The sequence below is a fragment of the Cyclopterus lumpus genome, chromosome 20, assembly GCF_009769545.1.
Source record: "Cyclopterus lumpus isolate fCycLum1 chromosome 20, fCycLum1.pri, whole genome shotgun sequence".
Lineage (NCBI taxonomy): Eukaryota > Metazoa > Chordata > Actinopteri > Perciformes > Cyclopteridae > Cyclopterus > Cyclopterus lumpus.
This window is the reverse complement of record NC_046985.1, coordinates 12566737-12587912: the sequence shown is the minus strand read 5'-3', so window position 1 is coordinate 12587912 and position 21176 is coordinate 12566737. Positions and strand designations below refer to the sequence as shown.

Sequence of the window (21176 nt, the reverse complement as noted above, 5' to 3'; positions counted from 1 at the left end):
CTTGTCCTTTTTGAATGAATGACTTGTGAACGTTCATGTATTTATTTCTATAAAATGTTTACAAAATCAGCAGGCAGTAGAAGCTGCATGACCGCTCTGAACTACCGATTCCCGCCGTACTTGGATGCCCAGTCCACCCTGCCGTGGACGGGCTGCACGGGCGGAGCTCTGGTCATGAGATTCCCGGACGTTTTCCCCAGGGCGGAGTAGCTGCTCCCCTTCATCTGAGTTCTGTCTGCCCTCCTCTTCCAGGCCTCGTAATCTGGAGGAACATACCAGTCAGTCATTTTTGTCCATCTCCAATATATACAGTGATAATACAGTGTTTTTATATTCGGGTATCTGTCTTTACACACCGACACCAGCTTATAAAATAGCATTCAAAGTAAACTCAAAACCGGTATTGTTAGTAGCAACAACAGACAACGTTAACAATACAGAAGGACCGCGTTTTTTTTCCCCCTCTATAGCAACACAAGTAATCACGCCAGAATCATAATAAAAAACAACAAAAGCTTCATGGCATTATAACGGCAATACCTTCATTAGCTTCGCTCAAAGATGAGTTGGATATGGGCTTTGCAGATTTCGATTTGTCTTTTTTATTATCAGGAGAAGAAGACAGATTGACTGAAAGAGTGAGAGAGAAAAAAAAGTGGAGAAACACAGTCTCAGTGAGTGAGAGTTTGGATGGAAATTACCCAAGCAAGAAACTGGAAACTGAACAGAGTAAAGGAGTATGGATGGTCAGGCATGGCGTGATGGCCGAGCAAACGAGGACGGTTATTCTTTCAGAACACATAAACCGTTTAAGGTCTGACCTTTTGAGCCGGATAAGGGGGGGTCGGGACGTTATCTGACCAAACATCAAGAATCATTTTGTCAGCGTCGCATCGATGGAATTAAAGCTTACTTGTGTGGTGGCCACCCAAAGGAGCAAGCTGGATTCTCTGCCCCACCGAGCCCACCTCTTTCTTTTGGAATGAAGGGATATAACCGCCAGAGAGGTTGTATTTGGTGCTTACAAAGTTCCCTAGAGGGGAAGAAAGACATAGTTCATGGCTCTTTATTTGTTATTGCCACCTCCTCCATGTACCCCACGCAGCATGAAAATGATGTGCACCCTTTAAAACGCAAAAAACAACAACATACAAATGAGGAAAAATTTCATAAACACACCGAAGAGATGTTTCTCACACTTCGGCTTCACTCATACAAATGATTTGTGTGAAGTGGCTACTGCATATGCAACAGCTACTGAGCACCCAAACAAATGACTTAAGGCCATGTGATTGAAGTCATTCAGCTTTCCCGGCGCCTCCATCGATCTGCTTCGCCAGCAGCCACACATGGCATCAGTATAATTAGGGGAAAGCCTCATTGTTCCCTTATGAAGATCATGTGGTTGTAGTGCAATTTAACATCTACTTAGCCACTGGAGGTCTTAGTTCTCTGGTTAAACTGTGTATTTGTCCCAGAGTCTCCTGCAGAGCCTTTAGCAGCCGCTTTCTTTCGCATGTTAAGTCGCTGGGTGAATACCTGAATCTTGTTGTATCAGCCAACACGCCAACGACAACTCCAGTGCTTGTACATAAAAGAGCTCGAGCATTGCAACTTAGAGTTAAGTCAATTCACAGCATAGCTTCCAGCTGTGAAATGCAACAAAGCAGTTCCCGTGAAGTCATCCGAGTGAAATACCTTTGGAGAGATCGATTTTCTCCAGTATTCTCTCTTTAACAAACGTTTTCTCTGGTGGGCTATCCTCACTTTTAGGGGCACTCTCTTCTAGGCTCACGGCGAAGAGGAGGAGAGTCGGAGGGAAGATGCGCATGCAATCGGAGAGAAAGAGGAAGAAGACAAATATAACTGAGAAGAAAAAATATCATGCACATGTTAGCGCCGATGAAGCTGCATCGGAAGTGAACAGAAAGAGATTTTTGTATTCATATAGGTGTATCGAAACAAACATTGGTGTGTGTGTGTGTAAGTGCTGGGAGGAGGGACACATAGGCAGTGGGTTGCAGTTGAAGGCCATTTAAGGAGCACTTGATCTTACACCGACAGCCTTAATCTCATGAATAAGCAATAGTGAGGGAGAGACGGTGAAAGAAAGAGACGGAGGAGGAGAGCACAGCGGGGATACATATTGTGTGTCTGTCTCCATGACAAATGATTTATAGAAGTCTCCCTTCTCTCAAGCCGCAGACACTTCCGGCTCACCCCTAACACTGCTTTGTCAATGGCTCCGTAACTACTGACCAGGAGACATTAGCTGCATCATTAGCATGCCGTGCGCTTTGTGGCACAAACAGGCCGGTGTCATATTATGTAACGGTACGTGACACTGACAGTCGCCAGGTGAGGCGAGTCGCGGTGTAGCCATTATCCTTATCTCTGAATGAGTGGAGTCAATGTTTATTTTTGTTGCCAAACATAAGGCGCCGGCTCGGTTATGGATTCTCAAAAAAAAAAAGAGTATAATACATAATATGACACCGGCTCGGTTATGGATTCTCAACAAAAAAAAAGAGTATTTTTCCACAGTCCAGAGTGGATACAATGTGTTGTTACGAATGAAATATTCCCCAGGGCATTAGGACACAAAAACTGCCAAATCAAACATGATCATTTTTTGAGACAAACCTGTTTTTGTTGATGCAACGTGCAGATCTCTAGGAATCAGAAGAAAACGCATGGCAGTTGTTCTGTTCGATAGGATTGCTCTAACGTGTTAGTGAAATCGGGGAACCAGAGGCCCGTCCCACTGCACACTCCATCAAACCTCTTAACACCTCTACATTAGACATTAGTTCTTACCTGCGTTGTCTCTGGTCACAGATAATCCTCCTCCAATAGGAGCAAGCGGTTTATTTACGGTGTTTGAGGAGTTCTCCCACAAGTCCCGCAGGGTCAAACCACTCAACTCCTTATCTCCAGAAGTCTGATTCTTGCCGATCAACCCTTAAAGCAACATACCTTTTGTTATGAAAAATAAGAGTACAACAAAAATGAACTGGTGCCTGATTGTTTTTACTTGATAGGAGGAGGACGCCTGATTTAATGAACAATATTTATTCACATTTGTGTGTGTGGACTAGCTGATTTTAATTTCTGAGGTTTTATTAAGATAGTCTTTCAAGATGTTTACAATTACAATTTTCTTTTCATAGGTCATTTAAAAAAGTTCCTTAAATCTACCAGCAGTCATGCTGGACAAAGAATAACCCTACACATATAAACAAAAGCCCAATTAAGATTGATGCAATGTTCAGAAAGTTCAGATTGCTTGTATAACACTACGTTCTGATGACCTCTTTCCAATGATGAAGATTACCCGATTGACTGTTAGTCATGCAATCCTACCTGGCATGTATCGGGACTGGCTCAGGTAGTGCTGCCGGGCAGCGGATCCCGGGAGATTAGAGTCCATTTGTCCAGCCTTAACATTGTTGGGTAGCTTAGTGACTGTGCTGAAGGAATACAGAGGTTTCTGCTCCTTGGGCCTAAAAACAGAAACCAGACATTTAAAGGTCAAACAGCGCCTCATTCCTTTAGAGGAGGTTTTATCAAATCATCAAATAATTCATGCAGAATGGGCAGACAATATATTTTAAACTACACCATTTGACAACCCATGGTCTCAAATAATGCCTGATGCATGAGACAGCTACATGTAACACATATTGTGGTGCTTTGCAGTGCATCTCCATGCTTACATCTTGTGTACACATTGCAAAACCAGTCCAGTTAGGACATCAGAGCACCTACTGTGGGTGGTGCTCCTTCAGGCTCCCCTCCTCCTCTGCTTTCCCCAGGCTGGGTTTCTTGGAGTTGCAGGCAGCGGTTTCTGACGGCTCGTATTCCTCCCAGCTGTCTTGGGGGGTCTTGGCCACCGTGTGGCCCCAGCGACGCCGGCCACTCTTCTGCCCCCCAATCCCACCACCAACACCAACGCTGTTCTCACTGCCCAGCAGCGCTGCTTTCTGCAGATGAATACAATAGTCTTACATGTCTTACTCCTTGGAAGAGTCCAATACGATGAGTCAGGGGTCAGAAGGATTCCTTCATGTATTAGTTTTCTGGTAAATTGTGAGAAGATAGTCTTTATTTATGATCTACAACATGAAATACAATAAATAAGGCTCTGATTTGCGTGAAGGCACTCACTGCATGGCTGAGGCCTGGTTTACTCTCAGTTTGGGGAAGGGGCATCTGCTGAAGAGGCTGATGATGTTGGTTTCTGGAGGAGGATGTGGAGGCTTTGGACTCAGAGGAAGACTGCTGAGGATCAGCCTTGGACTCCGAGACCTGCTTCTGGGCCGGCGGCCTGGCCTGGACCTTCTTGACCTCCTGGCTCTGGGGGCGAGGCCCTAAGATCTGGCCTACCTGGAAGTACGGGTAACGCAGGACCTAGACCGGCAAAGTAGGGAAAACAGCATTGTTATTCAGAATAGTCTGCAACCTTATGTCCTCCAGAACAGTCAATGACTTCAAACCCAGCACATACACACAGCATGAATGTACATGTATGTTACAATCATGGACATGCAGTGTAGATTTCATCCTATTAAAATAAGTATATTATTTGTGCATTTTAATTGTTTCCTTAGAACTGGCTAAAACTAGATGTGCCTCTTACGCCTGGGTGCTTTGTAAGCAGGGAATGGAAAGCATCGTCACTCCCTCTGGAAAGGTGTTTCCCACTTAGGGACCACACAGTGATCCAACGGTGGACTGATAATTATGTCTACCTATGTAATGAGCATGTGATGTACATGATGTCATGATGCAGCGCAGAGCACACAGGAAAGTGGTAGAACAAGTATAGTGTAAGCCCTACTTAAAATGACTGGGATTAAGATGCTAATGCAATCTAAGTAGCGGGACCACAGATAAGAAAGAAAAGAAAGAAATGTACACTTTTATTGATCCCTGTGGGGAAAATTCTTCTCTGCATTTGACCCATCCTTAGTTATTAAGGAGCAGTGGGTGAGTCTTGCACTGTCATTTAAATGAGCTCTCTGAGGACAGGTAGTTGTGTTTAGGTTTAGGTCATTGGAACTCAGGTAATACTTCGGCCAGACTATGTGCTGATTTATGTTACAGAATGCTTTCACTCCCAATAGATGGTATTTACATTGACCAGATGTGGCAAATAAAGGCGTGGCCTCTTTCTCTATTTCCAGACCTTTAGACTTGCTTTTGCCTACCTGTACAGCAGTGGGTCTTTTTTTGGGGTCCCACTGCAGCAGGTCCCTCATCAGGGTGATAGCCTCATTGCTGGCATTAGGGATGAGGGTCTTCAGGTGGGTCGGCACACATTGGGGAAAGCGAAAGTTCATAGCAGATGCTAGTTGGTGGCCCTCTGACCAATCCGTCTGAGGGAAGAAACAATCAGATGTTATTCCTTATTATATTCACCAGTCACATTTAAAATATCTCACCCCTGGAAGTGTTTTAGATTTTCAAGAATCCGTGCCACTTTGCTTAAGTTGCTTTTAAATATAACGTGTATAATTTGCACGTCTACATAAACATTTAGAGACCTCAATTTATTGTTTCAGTGGTGACTGTCTATGGCTACCTTGACGTGTATATCGTGTATAATGATGCAGAAGAAATCCAACACCACCTAAACACGCCTGGTCAGCACCAACTACCGCTTTGATTCAAATACCTTTATACTGTGGGGTTTTTACCATAAAGATAAAGACCCGCTAGTTCAATTAACAGACACACACTCCAATGACCACAGATGACAGACTCGAGCTCTTGGTTTTACTTGCTGCAAGGAGAATGTTGAGCTGTGCCTCTGCACGTCTGCAAAACACTCTGGCTCGCCATTCTCCAGACAGTCCTTTTTATTGAAGCAAGTGGTTATCCCACACAGAATGAGGAAACAGTTTGTCTTGTCCCTTATCAGTCTGAGATGACCCTGAGCCATGTGTGGTGCGCGGGTGTGTGAGGTATGTGGGGAGGCACAAAACAAACCTTGTTTTGTGCCTGCACATTAAACCTGTTGACCTCTTGTCCTCAGGGTGAACGGTATAGAATAAGTACAACAACAACGTATTACTCTTCTTCTGTTAGCTACAGTAATTACATTCATAGGGCGTACATTCTTTAATGCAAATTGAAAACACATGCTCTAAACTCTAACAATACAATATATAATAAAATATGCATGAATAAAACATTTCCCGTCTTGTACCTGCCCTTGTGGTTTAGGTCACATACCAGTTAAAGACAAGGTCATAGCATAAATTGGCTTTTTATTTTATTTTAAAAACAGTTAAAACCCTGAATAAAAGTCACTTATTACCAACTCACTCCATTCAATTTCTTCTCACCTTTTTGACGGTGCCTAGGACTTGGCAGATCTTAAAGATCTCATCCACCTCACTGTTCCCTGGGAAAAGAGGTCTGAGAGTGTAGAGCTCAGCCATGATACAGCCCACAGCCCACAGGTCAATAGGAGAGCTGTAGGTAGCAGACCTGAGCAGGACCTCTGGAGCTCGGTACCTGGACAGAGAACACGCTCAAATAAACATACTGCATATCTACATGAACAGAGAGCATAATGTGAATTTGACTAGGATCCATTACTGGTCCAGCACATTGTAATTGATGCCTCGGTTCTTCTCTGCATTTTAGAAGGCTCCTGGTGCCCGGGCAGTGCTCTCACCATCTGGTAGATACGTAGTCTGTGTAGGGGGGTTTGGAGCGGATCTCTCGGGCCAGTCCGAAATCTGCTATTTTGACCAGTTCTGGACCCATGCACAGCAGATTCTCTGGCTTCATGTCTCGATGAAAGAAACCTGTGGAGAGGTTCACGTCAAGTTGAGCCAATGTGTGTAGAGTCAACTCTGTACTATAGCCAAATGACCAAATTACAATCATATGCAACTATTCTAAATGAGTATTTTTGCACTATTTGCAAATGCTGCACAACAATCAGATAGCACAAGAAAAAGGAGAACTGGGGAGCTGCTGAATGGGTGTATATTTGCTTTTCGACAGCGATGGCCAAGGTTTGACGTATTCGAGTAAGTCGAGTATTTGGACATCGCCATCGTTGGTATTTAACCATGGCAACAGTGTTTTCTCTAATCTTAACCAAGCTTTTTGAGTTCCTTAATCTTGTTTGTCCAGCACTTCATTCACCATATAGATATCAGAGGGAATGTCTTTGTCAGTGCATTTAGCGGTTACAGTATTATCTGTCATGTCCACAGCCTCGCTCAATGTTTCTAGTGTTTCCCTCTGTCCTGTGTTTCCACCACCTGCCTCCCCGACCGTGTCTGTGTGTGTGGACGTGGTCCTCCTGGCCTCTGAGGGTCACAATCAATTACCGGAATTTTTGTAACAATATACACCCAAACCAACTACTGGAATGTCGTGCTACTTCTGAACAGGTATAAAGAGTAAAATAGAGTAAAGCCTCTTACCATGCTTATGTACAAAAGCCAACCCAGATACCACTTGAAACAAGATGTTCCTAATTTCATTCTCTGATAACTTCTTATTCTCTCTGAACAGCAGACCAAAGAGATACCAACAAAAAAAAAAAGAGAAGGGAAAGAGGTGTAAAAGAGAAATTCAAGAAAAGCAGCGAGAAAGAAGAGAAATCCTGAACAGCATGTGCACTCTGGATGTGTGGAAGCATGTACTGTATGTTTAAATGAATGAGTTTTAAATGAATGAGTTTTAATGAATGAGTTTAAATGAATGAGTTTAAATGAATGAGTTTTAATGAATGAGTTTAAATGAATGAGTTTTCTGTAATATTCTTAAAACTTGCACACACCCATTAGAAATGCAGACCGATGAGTCAGATGAGGCGGCAGTGAAGAGTTGACAAACTACAAGATTCTGATACATGAATCATCAGTTTGACTATTCAGGTCTCTGGTTGCAATGTTCCATGTATTTCATAGCTTCAAAGTTTTCAAGTCTCATCAAAGAATCTTGCAGTATGCTGCCACTCGCATGCAAAGTGCAAGGCAGGACGGGAACACAGTGCACCTACCATGTTTGTGAATAAATGACAGGCCTTGTAAAATCTGAAAGCTTATGTTTCTTATCACTGATTCAGGGAACAACTTTTTTCTGCAAACATAAAATTGGACATCATTTTCTCATGCGCCCGCTAATGTAAGCATCATTACATACACATTGTTTGACTTTGTACACACAAACTAACTGGTGAAACAATGCTGAACATTGTTGACAAAACCCATGGCGAGGGTGAGTGCGCCGTACGCCTGGGGGTTTCCAAACTAGCAAAGACATCAGGGCTTCCCCCAGAGGAGGTGTTAGCAGCTGTGTTCAAAGAAGAGCCTAAATGCACGTGTCTCCATCTAAAGACATCAGCCTGGACAAGTGTGGGATTCCTCTTCTTACCTGTCCTTCATAAGCTGGTAGAGGTTCTCCTTCATGTATTCAAAGACAAAGTAGAGGTGATCGTTCTCCCTGATTACCTCCTTGAGTTTCACCACATTCGCATGGTTCAGCTTCTTCAGGGACTGCCGTGACAAATGGTGGAAAAGGGGTAAGAATGGTGGCACTCGTGTGATCCCACTGTTTTTTTTTTTTCGACAAATACATTCAATGTTTGGAATTGTGAATTCGAAAAATGCCAGCGGGTAGTTCAGGGTGACGTAAGGTAGCGAGTGTGTGTAGAGCTTTTAAGTGCACAATGCGATGGAAGTGTAGGACACTAATCACAGCTCCTTGTTGCCATTTCAGTGAGTGACATTTCAAAGCATTTGCTTTGCAATATTGTAAATGCAAAGAGACACAAACTGTCCGCTGTGTTCTTGGAGCTGCTGTGCATTCTTGATTAAATCACACAGCATTTATCTTGCCAAGAAAAAAAGATTTTCATGGAAGCGGCCAAAAGCGGTCCCATACCGTGTCCAGAGAATCAGCATCCTTACCTTGACCTCTCTTAGGTTCATGCATTCGTCCCATGAATAAAACTTCCTCTTCATTCTGTGAAAGTCAAAACCATACATTAAGTTTGGAGTACAGATCAGATATACATCAACTAAACAATAAAGGGCATCACCTTCGCAGGGCATATAATGTACACCCAACATACCGTAGAGTCTTTACAAAAACTCTTTTGTGTGTCAACATCAATAATTCAGCTTTTTTCGGTGTCTGTAATTTCGGCTCATTTCATTTCAAGAACAAAAACCAGCAAACGCTCTAGAATGTAATGCAATATTAATTGACATTCTGGACCATATAGGCTTTATTATTGATTTTTTAAATTTTTTTTATTGATTTTAAATTTCTCAGTGACTGTAATGCCAGTTGTACCGAGTGTGTGTTAATAATATGTACATTAAAAACCACACAGCAGCTGTTATACGGGACGCCTGGACGATGGCGAATCTCCTCCGATCCACGTTACGGCTCCCTCCAACTGGAGTTATTTAAGAGTTACAGAATGTGCAGATATATATTTGTTCTCTTCTGGGCAGTTTCCAGCTTCGTTGGTCCCTTTCACAATGTCGGCAACCTGACACACTCCCTCTACTTTCACTCCCTTTTACCGTCACCACATGTATTGTCTTGCACGGTAACCAAATGATCGACCAGTGGACGCATCTTCCTGGTTTCTCATCTATTATTGAACCCCGCTGCCGTGCTGCTGAAACAAAGGCATGTAAGCTGGTTTTGTTTGGCCTGGTGATGGCAGGAAACAAGACGTTTCTTTCTTGGTATGACGTTAATCCAGAGCAAAGTATGACAGATCACACTGTTTAATGTTTAGTATGACTAAATATATTTATATAGTAGTAAATGAAGTGCATCTGCATTGTAGAACTGGTAAGGTAGCTACGAGCGATACATTATTAAAAAAGGTTGTTGACTTCCTACATTTAAAATCTAAAAATACCCTTGTGTTTATAGTGAACATACTTGTAAAATTGTGAACACACGTGTGTAATTGATAACATAAATGATGGCTCTGCTCATGTCTGCCCTGGTATTGTGCAGGTTGGCTCACTGGAATGGCCTTTGACACAAAAATGAGTGTGGCTTTAATTAATTTGACCAATGAAACCTGTGTTTACCATGCTATGACATGTCAACATGGCTGCAGCCTTTTTAACTAAAGACAGTAAATATTTAAGCTATGTGACCATATCCCAAAAAACTAAACAAACTCCCACACGACATTCATATTATATTAACATATTGCCCCTTGCTTAAACAGTGAGAAACTATACTTACATTGAAAATGTGATCAACATCCTCACCTCTTGATAGCCACCAGTTCTCCAGACTCGTTGCTTCTCGCCATCAGCACGCTGCCATAGGTGCCATCACCCAGCTGCTTCAGGTTGGTGTAGCGATTCATCATCCGCTTGTTAACTTTCCTTCTGCATAAAACAAGTTGAGGACACACACTGCAGATTCATTGATCCAATGTCTGCGCCCGAGGAGGAAGGGTCTTTCGGTTGGCCAGGATGTCACGATGCTCACCAATTCTTGAAGATGCAAACTCATCTGGCAGTAACTGATCCGTTGTTAGAAGAGGTTGGGCCCTGGTGATCAGTCAAGAGTCGACACCGGGCCTTCGGTGACAGTAAAGAAAACAAACGTTAGCAGCAAGCAGGTGGACGCCAATCAACGACAAAAACAGAAAATCCCACAACGGTGAGAAATTGTACCCACTCCTGGATAATCCCCACTAGACAGGATGTTTAACACATCTGAGGACAAAGAAAAGCGACGAACATTTCTTGTTTTTCTCTCAGTGAGGAGGATTAGGTGTGTGTCTCACTAGGAGGCTCCGACATGACCACCCAAGGGAGAGGACAAAGCCAGCCCTAGGCAGATTAGGCCAACAGGGATGTAAATAGGATGTTACATCAACATCATGCTTACCGGCATCCACTACCTTTCCCCAAGCACCCTGCCTGTCAAGAGGATTTGATTGACACCACGGTGATCACACTTGCGTTGTATATTCAACCAAAGGGCTGACAAGGACAAACTGTGTTTTTTAGCTGGTGAAACAGCAGTCTCCACGCTCCAAGACTTGACTGAAATAAAAAAGATACTCTGACATAATATGGTTAAGGAAACAAAACCCATGTATTTCTAGCTAAACAAATGACAATGGATATTCTGGTTGTAAATAGTGATTGTGAGCATTCGGGGGTCAGGATGTTAACACTGAAATGAAGTGTAGTAGAACATGTCTCCTGACTGATCTGCTGTATCAGGTTAAAGGAAATGTAGTTGCAGATAAGCCAAGGACAGCTGAACAAAATGAGATGTGTGTTTATGTCATTGCATGAGGCCAGGAACGCCCATCCAAAGAGAATGCCCAACTCCTGATGAGCACCTAATGAATACCAGTGCAATTACGAAGATGTACATGTTTTAAAGATCATCATTGTCATCATTTAGTCTATATAGTCAATAAGCAACAAGACAAGTCAGGACGCCAGACAGAGGACTGCTGGCTTGTGTTCAGAGCTTCACATATGGCAATCTGTTGTAGAGGGATTTAAAGGGAATTAAGATGCAGCCTGTCCAAGCCACAGGACATTAGGAGGCTATTCAAGGTCAATTATATTGAAAACAAACGCGTACACAAACCTGACAGTGGAAAGGAACCAGAGTTACATTTGATCATAACCTTTAGTATGTAATAAGGCCTACTTGGTAAAATAAATGTGTACTTCATTGCTTCCCGTAAGCAACTCTGTTGGCATGCACACATTCCACTTAACACACAGCAGGCTATCCATAAACGTCAGCCGAACTAAAAAACAAATACCAGCTTTGATGAAGCAGCCTAAACTTTTGTAGCCTATAATAAACAGTGTAGCTACCCGTGGTTCTTTAGGAACACATCGAATAGAGAAACATGTGTTCTTGACATGTCAGCTTTGACACGGCGACACTCCCTGGCCCTCTTCATTCAGGCCGAGTGTTCTGCAATGTGTCCCTTCGCTCTTCTAAACTCACCATCTAGGGATGCATTTCCGGTCCTCGGCCGTTGTTGTCTGGGCCTGCCGATAACGAGACGGTTCTTCAGTTAAAATGCAAATAGTATCTAAACCAAGTTCTTACGATAAGGGTGCGTGTGTGTACGCGCGTGACCGCTCCCCATGGAAACGCACTCACAAACAGCTCGTTTGAAGTTGCCAAGGTGACGAGTGGCTTTGCGGGCGCAATGCTTTGTGGGACTGCGGAAGTGCACAACCTTTGCCGAGAACGAAATTGAGAATGTCATTAACTTTGAGTTGGATTTATAGTAATATTCCACGTAAGTCATTTGTGAGTCTTACAATATTTTAAACCGTATACTATTTCGACCCAGAGCAGAAATATTTGAAGCCACATGCTTCTAACACAGCAAGTTCCAGACCGAAAATGACACGGATGAATAATTACTAAAACGTAGCTGCTTGAACTGAAACGAAAAATGTCTGCCAAACACGTGTCTCTTTATTTCAAAACAAAACACAACACTCATGACAAAAATAAAGTGACAAGTGTGAGAGCGCTTCACTCCACCGCCTCGGGACACAGTTGTAATACAAGCGCTCCACCGGTAGATGGAGCTGTCGGGTTGTGGTTTTCCACATCGGCCAATAGAGAGCGGCGAAGACACAGTTTATAAATGGCTATTTATATTAGCCTTTGTTTCTATGTAGGCCAGTATGGCCTAATAATTAGGCTAGACTAAGCCTAAGTGACATGTCGAACCGGACCATTACAACTAACGAATCCATGGGGATCATGGGTTGCTGATTCTAGACAATTCGACTATTGAGACAACTTTCCTGTCTGTCTCCTCTCTGTCTGTCGGCCCTACGTGCGTGTGTTTGCGTGTGTCCACACACACGCACCCTCACACGCATACACGCACACGCACGCGCGAGGCAGGTAAAGCCAAGAAGCAGGAGAAGGGGATAACAAGGAGAATGTTGCTCTAAGAGGATTATCACGATCGGTCTTGTCAACGGATGCCTGGTTTACCGGTTGGAGAACAGCGCACCGGAATAACCTACCGAGTATGACCGGGCGATGAAACGGGTCATACTCGCTCTGGTGCGAGTCGAAAGACGTCTTGAACCGGTCCTATATGTGACCTGGGTTATCTGAAACAGTGCAGGATGGTGCGCGGTAGTTTTTACCTGGTGGGAGCGCACGGGAGACCGTCGCCGGGACTGCAGGCGCACCGGAAAGCGGCTTTCTGAGGCGTTTTTTTTTGACAGGTTGTTTCTGATATGAAAACCCGACCTGCGGGGATCGGCAATACCAATGCCGACTGGATGGGTTCGCTCCCCTCCAAGCTCAGTGCCATGCCCCTCAAACACCTCGCCGTGCCAGGTGAGCCCGTCCTGCATGCGTAAAGATGTTGGGTTCTCTGCGTCTGTTCATTGGTCCATCCGTGTACACGTTGGAAGGACATCAACAAAGCAGCACTGTTGAAAAGGCATGAGATCTGTTCATTTTTATTTCCCATTGCCTCACCATATTCCAGGGTCTCATGATTCGTTTACCTACTGGGTTGATGTGCATGCTCCTGTGGGCCCCGACCAGAAGGTGTATGTGAAGTACCTCGCCACCATGTTCAGCGTCTTAGCCAAGAAAGTCATGGTGAAGTGGTCAATGACCCAGGTACAGAGCTCACACCAGTGACATTTACACACCTAACCATCTCTGGAGACAGATAGCTTGCATATGGCATTTTTATATTGTACAGCCAGGGTTTTGTAGCCAGGTGTCATAATGCAATATGTAATGCTTGTATTCATAGAACCTGACATTTAAAGAGCAGTTGGAGGCAGGAATTCGCTACTTTGATCTCCGGGTCTCCTCCAAACCAGGAGAGTCTGGAAATGAGATCTACTTCATCCACGGCCTGTTTGGCCACAAGGTGAGCAGTGGAGTACTGACATGTAAACTCGTCATCATTAGGCTACAATGCACCTGCTCGTTGTTATTGTGATTAAATGTGTCACGGTCTAGTATTATTCATCAATGTGTGAGGCTTCTATCTCTCTGGATCAGTCCTTAAATAATCCAAAGTACATCTGAATGTTGTTTCCAACATTTCAGCTGATGTCAGTATGGGATGGAGGTGGCCTTGAACAGGGATCGAAGGTTGTGAGTTTAGTTGTAAGCATCCATCTCCAGAAATGTGTGATTCCGACATGTGCCTGTCGCCCGTGTGACACAGGGACACCTTTAGGTTTGATGCAGTAAATTGACCTCCGACCTCTCACTCCGTTCTCCCCCACAGGTGTGCGATGGCTTGTTAGAAATCAACACCTTCTTAAACCGGCACAGGAAAGAGGTGAGAAGCATTTTTAGTTTACTGTTCTTTACGAAATACAATTTGAAGAAAGCATTGTCGGCATACTTATGTGGTGTTAATGTTTGATTGATGTAGGTAGTGTTTCTTGACTTCAACCACTACTATGCAATGGGAGCAGAGCATCATGTGTACCTTATCAACATGCTCAAGCAAGTGTTTGGCCGCAAGCTCTGCAACAACTGTGCAGTAGAGAGCATCACTTTGGACTACCTCTGGCAAAACAAATACCAGGTGAGATCAGAATTCATATATGACAATGGACATACAACTGTCCTCGAAAACATATCAAAACAAATATTTTTCCACTTCCAACCATGTGATTCCAGTGATCTCAGACCATTTAAAGCTCATATACATGTACAAGTAAAAGCAGCACGGAGGCGTGTGTTTATTGAACGGCCCACTTAACCCCTGTGGACAGGTAATCCTTGCCGCCTGTGACTCTCCAGTACAGAAATTAGTGGTGACATCATCCCATTAACTTTTCTTCCATCATCCAACCTTCCTATCTTCTTTCGTGGTATTTAGCATTGATCCCTTCTTCACACTCTCTTTCTCTTTCCCTACATTTCTTCCTTAATTTCCTTCTTAGTCTGTCTTCATTCTCTTCTTCTTATATGTACACGTCCATATGTGGACACGAGAAGCTCCACGTACACATTCATCTGCGTGTGTTTCCTGTTTTAGGGCCGATTCATTTTTCATTTCTTCATGGTTCTCCGCGCACGTCCGTGTCTCACTCCGATGCTATCAGTTTAACTCCTGCTCGTATGACCCTAATCTGTGACTGGCTTAGTTGGCAAAGGAGAAGAAGAGAGAGTGCGTCCAGAGCAAACAGAGGAGAGACAGCAGGACACATTTGCACAATTACCGGCTCCAAAGGGCAGCCGACTGTCTTGTGAACACCGTCATTGTAAAAGACCCCCCAATCAGGGGCGCAGTCTTTTAAAACGTATCTGTTCCCAGCCTTTCATTTACTTTTGTTCCTCAGGTGATTGTGTTCTACCATCATCCATCGGCTCAGGGCATTCCTGTCATGTGGCCCGGAAACAAGATCCCCGCTCCCTGGGCGAACACCACCCAACCCAACAAGCTCACACAGGTCAGAAAACCACACTGGCTGTGAAAACTATACCCACCAGCATGAAGGCCCCACGTCTACTTCTTTCATCTCATTCAGCTGAACATCAATACTGGTATCTACGATTTGCTACTTCTAAACTGCAAAAGAAATCTGCAGTTTAGACATAAAGTGACACAAGCTATGTCCCCCACTCCCCACACATCTCACATCAAGTTGTGCTTGAGATGACATTTGTTGTGTTTCGCCTGTTTGTGTGTTGACATTCTCCTGTCTAGTTCCTGGAAACTACACTACGGGAAAGGGCCAAGCAGGGCTCCTTCCACGTGTCTCAGGCCATCCTCACACCCAAGGCCAACACCGTGGCCAAAGGCCTGGTCTGGGGGCTACGCAGCTACCTGGTGGAAAGGTCAGTCACTACGTTTGGGGTGTTTTATGAAGGTTGTGGAGGTGTGAATACATGCATTAGAGTGTCATACATTAGCTTTACATATTCTTTGCTACATAGCATGTGTCTATGTATGAGCATGTCTCCAAGCATGTATGTGCTCATGCACTGTGCTCAACTCCATTGAATTACTTTGGCCAGTAGAGGGCAGTACAGTAAATGCTACAAATGCTTGCAGTAAAGCGGTTGCCCCGTGCCCTTGAAAAAGGGCATTATCAACAAGAGCAAACTAAACACTTGGAGCAAATGCACAGTAACACGAGAATGATGCAAACAATGTCAATAAACCATATTAATGAATCACTCTGCAACCAGTCGATGACTGTGTGTCGTTACCTTCTTTTTTTTCTCGCAAAAGTGGCGTTTCATGTTCTATTCTTGATGTTTGACGGTGCAAACGCTGGTGTGTCACATTTACCATTATGATGTGACCATTTGTGGCATGAGATGCATTAGAATTAAAACTGAAATAGATTGGGTGGCTTCCTCCACACTCTTTTCGTCCATCTAGACTACAATAGGATTTCCTGGAGAAGCCTCTGTACATTTGTTGAGCTATTGTTCCTCATGCTTCCCTGTGATTGGCACAGCTGTCTCAGAGCTCTGAGACCAGTGATGTGCCTGGCTGAGAGTGTATCCGTTACTCACCACACCCTCTGATGGAGAATGCCGTGTATAGTGGATGTGGATGTTCCTTCTACTTTTAACAGGTTTACCTCCTATAGAAATCTGCCTGAGCACACATCTTTAAGTTACAAAACTCTGCCACATCACTGGTTTATTTAACTAAGGATTAGCTATAATCCTTTTAAATCCATTTCCAAACTATAGAGGATCAAACAGAAACACATTTCATCGCTCAGATAAGAGATCTCACTTCCTAAGCAAGGACTAAATTATCTGCACGACGTTAGCAGTCGTCTAGCTCACTGAGCCCAAAGCTTTCAGTGGGAACCCTGACTCAGGACGTACGCTTAAAAGTGAGAGAAACGGCCGCTGATGCTGGGGCATAAAACTCCTGCATGGGCTCTCTGGCGAGACAGGAGGTGGCCTCCTTTTGCACTTCCGAGGAAATGGGATTGTTTATCACCGCCGGTTAAACATTCTGACTTCCTGGTTTTGTTCTGCTGGCGGCTCAAACACAGTGGAGACTTTTAGGGTGTTGGAAGTGATACAGCGATGGCATGTGTTTGCGTGTGTTTGTGTGCTAGCATGAAGGTGTACCCCTTTCTTTTTTTTTTTTAAAGCAAAATGATAACAACTTGAATTCAGGCCTATTAACTTATAACTACACCTTTTTGAATAACTTGCTCTGGAAAACATCATAAAGAACAAACATATTGATTTTTGACCACTGTGTGTGTGTGTTTGTGTGTGTGTGTGCCTCTATGCCAATAACTATAACAGCAAGTATTTGGATGCAAAGCAATGATTTTGAGACAATGGTGGAAAATAACCCGCTCACTGACAGACAGACAAACAGAAACATCACTTCCTTTAACTCTTTTTCCATCTGTACCATTTTTTCCCACATCAAGCTACTTTATCTCAAAAACCTTATCAGCAGCTTTTTGTCAAATGTGGTGGACAGACAGACATTCAGCAAAGGAACAACTGATTAGAGTCTGGCAAGCTTACAGCCATAGGGTTATCGTAACCCTCAGAGACGGAAACGTGGCCAGTGAATCACGTTTGAATTCAAGTGGCAGCATGTTCAGTGGAACAAATAGGGGTGTCTTTTTATTTATTTATTTATTTGACTTCTAACGCAAACTCTCCTCTTTGGTGGCTCTAGAAACCTGCCAACCATCATGTCCTGGGTTGAGGCTCAGAGGCCGGGGCAGGAGGGGGTCAACATCATCACCTCTGACTTTGTGGAGCTCACCGACTTCGCCAACATAGTCATCAAACTCAACAACCTGCTGTTGTCTGAACAGGACCGCAGGCCGAGATGACACATATTATTTGCACAACAGGACAAATGTGTGTGGACCCCGCGGTGTGGCTGTTGGATATATAGTTGTTCCATAATGCTCCATTATTTTCAATAATAATGTGTGCTTTGTTTTTTTATTTTTTATTTTTTCATCAGCTAGCAAATAGATGCTTCTTTTGCCGACAAGGCATCGTTGCCTTGCTCACAGGTCGCCATGCTCACAGGTCGCCATGCATAAAAAGACTCCCAGCTCCTTGTGACCTGGACAATGATCGAAAGACTCACTTATATGGTTTAACTTCTCAAATATTACAATCCTTGTCCTTTTGTTTTTTTACATGTTCTGATCACATTACATATTTCTTTTGTTTTTCGAAATATTGTTGTCATAGGTATTTAAGCCATCGACTGCATTGGAACACATCAGGTATTGGAATGCGAACTGATCTTGTTTACATAACACAAATATATTCAACATTATGTGAGAGGATTGTAAAGGACATAATGGAAGTGGATTAATTTACATTGCAATCACTATTGTTAACACCTAGCCAGTATTCTGAAGTTGGGTTTAAAACTATGCACTTGGTGTTGTTACAGTAGTCAAAAGTGTAGTATTTTTTGTTTCTATGTTAAGCAATGCCACACGTTATGAAAAAGTAGCTCACTGTGCCAACACTGTCTTGGTACATATCATTTTGGGCTATAAAGTTTATGTAAACAGTGGCACTTTTAAGGAGGGCGGGGGGGTCGCAGTGGAACTTGTGCCACAATACTCATAAAATGTGCATCCATACAGCTTTAGCTTAAATGCTTTTTATTAGTACGTTTTTAACTACAGATGCTGGAATGGAAACAATTTCCTCAGACAGAAAAAGTATGGAGGGGAAATGCATAGAAGAGCACTCCAGTATACAACATATGACCACGTCCAGCATGTGTGTCAAGTCTGCATCGGCTCCATAAGGCACACTCTACTCATGTAGAAATAGCAAGGGGAAATGCCTCTGTGTTTTGTGTGTGTGCTCGGTGGACCCTGTGATTATGCATGACATGGAGAGTATACTGCAGTGACAGTCGCCATGCATTCCTGTGGTCAGAGTAGGCAAGGAGAGGAGGAGGAGAGGCGGACTGCAGAAGAGGAGGCACAGGGATTTACAAAGCCGAGGCAGTAAGACGCCAGAGAGCAAAGTAAGAAGAAATGGAGGCTGCAGAAAGAGATATCTGAACAGCTGTTTTTCCCCCTTTCAGCAGCAGCATCTAACAGAAAAGTAAAATGTTTTCTTTTCATATCAAGTCTGCCCTTCTTTTTTTTCACTCCCTGACTCACTAGTGTGAAATAGCCTGTTCTGTCCAGGCCACATTGTTGACATGGTTAGTGGTCACCAAGCGCTGCAAGTCTCGCTCACACACAAACACACACACACACACACACGCATAGGCACTTTAATTGTGGAGTAATTACACATACCATGGCAGGCAAGTGGGAGAGCAGAGAGCAGCAGCTCTAACTGATGGAGAGCATTCCTTTTGTTGTTTGGATTGGTCCTCTCTCTCCCTCTCTTACTCTTTCACTCCTCTGTATCCCTGCTGGCTTCCCAGATTTTAAAGGAGAGGACGACAACTCAAGCATGATCCCCCAATAAAGTCCTGAATTAATCATACTGCATTTGTGTGTTTTGCCAACCAAGAGTCTGTTATTCTATGAATAGTCTTTGCCCAAAAGTGGCGCAGATTAGCAACTACACTTTTTTTCTAACATTTGAGTCCCATAACGTCATTCCTCTTTCTCCCACCACCACCACCCTCCACAACTGCACCACACGTTATATAGCAAACAGTTGACTTCATCACAGCCAAATACGTGGTGAGTTTCACACCCGTGCTTTAGCTGCTTGGTGTGTTTGCGTTAAATAAAGATGTGCAACTATTCTTGGAAAGCCATTCATGTCTGCATCAGCATTTAAAAAAAATAGTACTCTGCAAATACACTTGTAAACCAAGTTTTAGTTCATTTAACCACTGCTATAATCCAGGTGTAAGTGATGTCACTGACCCGAGTGGACCAGGTCAGTGACATCCATTGCGTACGGATTTGTTAGTGTTCCCTTTTAGACCGTGATGACGAGAGTATTGAACCAGCTGTGAAAACACATGACACTGTCTGTATCTTATGACGATCCTGCCTCTGACAGACTGTGTGTGTGTGTGGGTGGGGGGGTGAAGAGGTGCACCTCAACTGAAAATACACCTCAAGCCCCAAGCGGTGTCGATGTCATGCGATTATCTGTCATTAACATTATATTTTTAAAAAAAGCGTGTGTGTTGAATAGTTTTACCCACTCATATCCTCAAAGCCCCCCATCAATGATGATACCAGGGATTTCCCAGAGGCTAAATGAGCTGTCAGAGTAATGGTGTTAAGTGGTTCAGATACTGTTCCACAGGCTTTTTAGTACAGTCGAATGGAAGAATTAAATTATGGCTGTAAGTAAGGTGCATTTGTCTTAATGAAACTGTGTCTCCCCACTGCAGGGTCTCCGAACACCGGTTGGAATCCCTCTCCACACAGCTCCAGAGTTCCTGCTCAGCCTCCATGGGAGTTGTGGAATTTGCTCGGGAATGCTGTCAAACGTTCGGCGGGCTCCGGGATGATGTCAGTGGGAAAGCTTAGCAGCTCTCATGCTAGCAACGCAGCCAAGGAGACAGAGTAGCTTTATAGCTTCTGGAAACACTTGACAAGAGAGAACGTTAAAAGGAACTGCTAGACTATTTTCAGGGAGCATTATCCTGTTAACATTTAGCTGTTCCATTTTGAAGTCTTTTTAAAGATGCATCTATTAATGTTGAGTCGAGAATCAAAGGGACCGAAGAGCCATGACCTGTGGCAATATGGAAGCAAACATGAGAAAAGTCTGGCGTCGGTTGCTTTGGTTGACAGACAAAAGCTGATGTATCATAACAGAAAGCATTCATTTGAAACCTTTTCCATTTTTTCGTCTCCTTTTTATTCCGCTCCTTGATCCGTGGGATAGCAGAGTAAACACAGTTGGGTTTGTGAACTTGTAATTTGCAGATGCACACTTTGAGGGATATGTCATTCTGTGGGTTCAAAACCTTTATTGACTCTTTCTTGGCCAGTAGATCTGTACACATAATGTGTGTCCTAGAGCTGAGGAGCAGTGGAGAAAGTGGAGCAGGGCCGGGTGTGCACGAGCTCTCTTCCTGTTTATCCACAAAGAGATCCATGCGGTGCCTGAGGGATAAGATAACCCTGCCGGTGGGGGGGGGGGGCCTCAGTCCTAACCAGTTGACCACTTTCAAGACTGCATTCATCATTTGCCAACCATAA

General features: G+C 43.7%; 2 protein-coding genes across 19 annotated transcripts; one reads left to right on the top strand and one right to left on the bottom strand.

Moving 5' to 3' along the window:
- Positions 1-4: 4 nt before the first annotated feature.
- Positions 5-13464, bottom strand: mak (male germ cell-associated kinase). 13 transcript variants are annotated; one of them, XM_034559860.1, is made up of 18 exons: positions 13173-13464; positions 11998-12041; positions 10501-10592; positions 10275-10397; positions 8940-8994; positions 8404-8525; positions 8030-8109; positions 6686-6818; positions 6351-6522; positions 5211-5378; positions 4168-4410; positions 3769-3983; positions 3364-3503; positions 2818-2961; positions 1699-1785; positions 914-1033; positions 541-630; positions 5-262 (listed from the first exon to the last, which is right to left on the bottom strand). In XM_034559860.1, exons 4-18 carry the CDS (start codon positions 10376-10378, stop codon positions 102-104), a joined length of 2034 nt encoding a protein of 677 aa, XP_034415751.1. In that variant the 5' UTR covers positions 10379-10397; positions 10501-10592; positions 11998-12041; positions 13173-13464; the 3' UTR covers positions 5-101. The 13 variants fall into 13 exon arrangements, with proteins under 13 accessions (XP_034415751.1, XP_034415755.1, XP_034415756.1 ...); XM_034559864.1 differs by lacking the exons at positions 11998-12041; positions 13173-13464 and adding exons at positions 10906-11063; positions 11862-11989; XM_034559865.1 differs by lacking the exon at positions 11998-12041.
- On the top strand, positions 12215-20946 carry plcxd2 (phosphatidylinositol-specific phospholipase C, X domain containing 2). 6 transcript variants are annotated; one of them, XM_034559880.1, is made up of 10 exons: positions 12215-12298; positions 13254-13368; positions 13523-13659; positions 13799-13918; positions 14101-14160; positions 14285-14338; positions 14435-14590; positions 15351-15461; positions 15719-15849; positions 17684-19541. In XM_034559880.1, exons 2-10 carry the CDS (start codon positions 13266-13268, stop codon positions 17841-17843), a joined length of 1032 nt encoding a protein of 343 aa, XP_034415771.1. In that variant the 5' UTR covers positions 12215-12298; positions 13254-13265; the 3' UTR covers positions 17844-19541. The 6 variants fall into 6 exon arrangements, with proteins under 6 accessions (XP_034415771.1, XP_034415770.1, XP_034415767.1 ...); XM_034559879.1 differs by lacking the exons at positions 12215-12298; positions 17684-19541 and adding exons at positions 12625-13086; positions 20360-20946; XM_034559876.1 differs by lacking the exon at positions 12215-12298 and adding an exon at positions 12625-13086 and having other exon boundaries at positions 14101-14148; positions 17684-19542.
- The last annotated feature ends 230 nt before the right edge of the window (positions 20947-21176 follow it).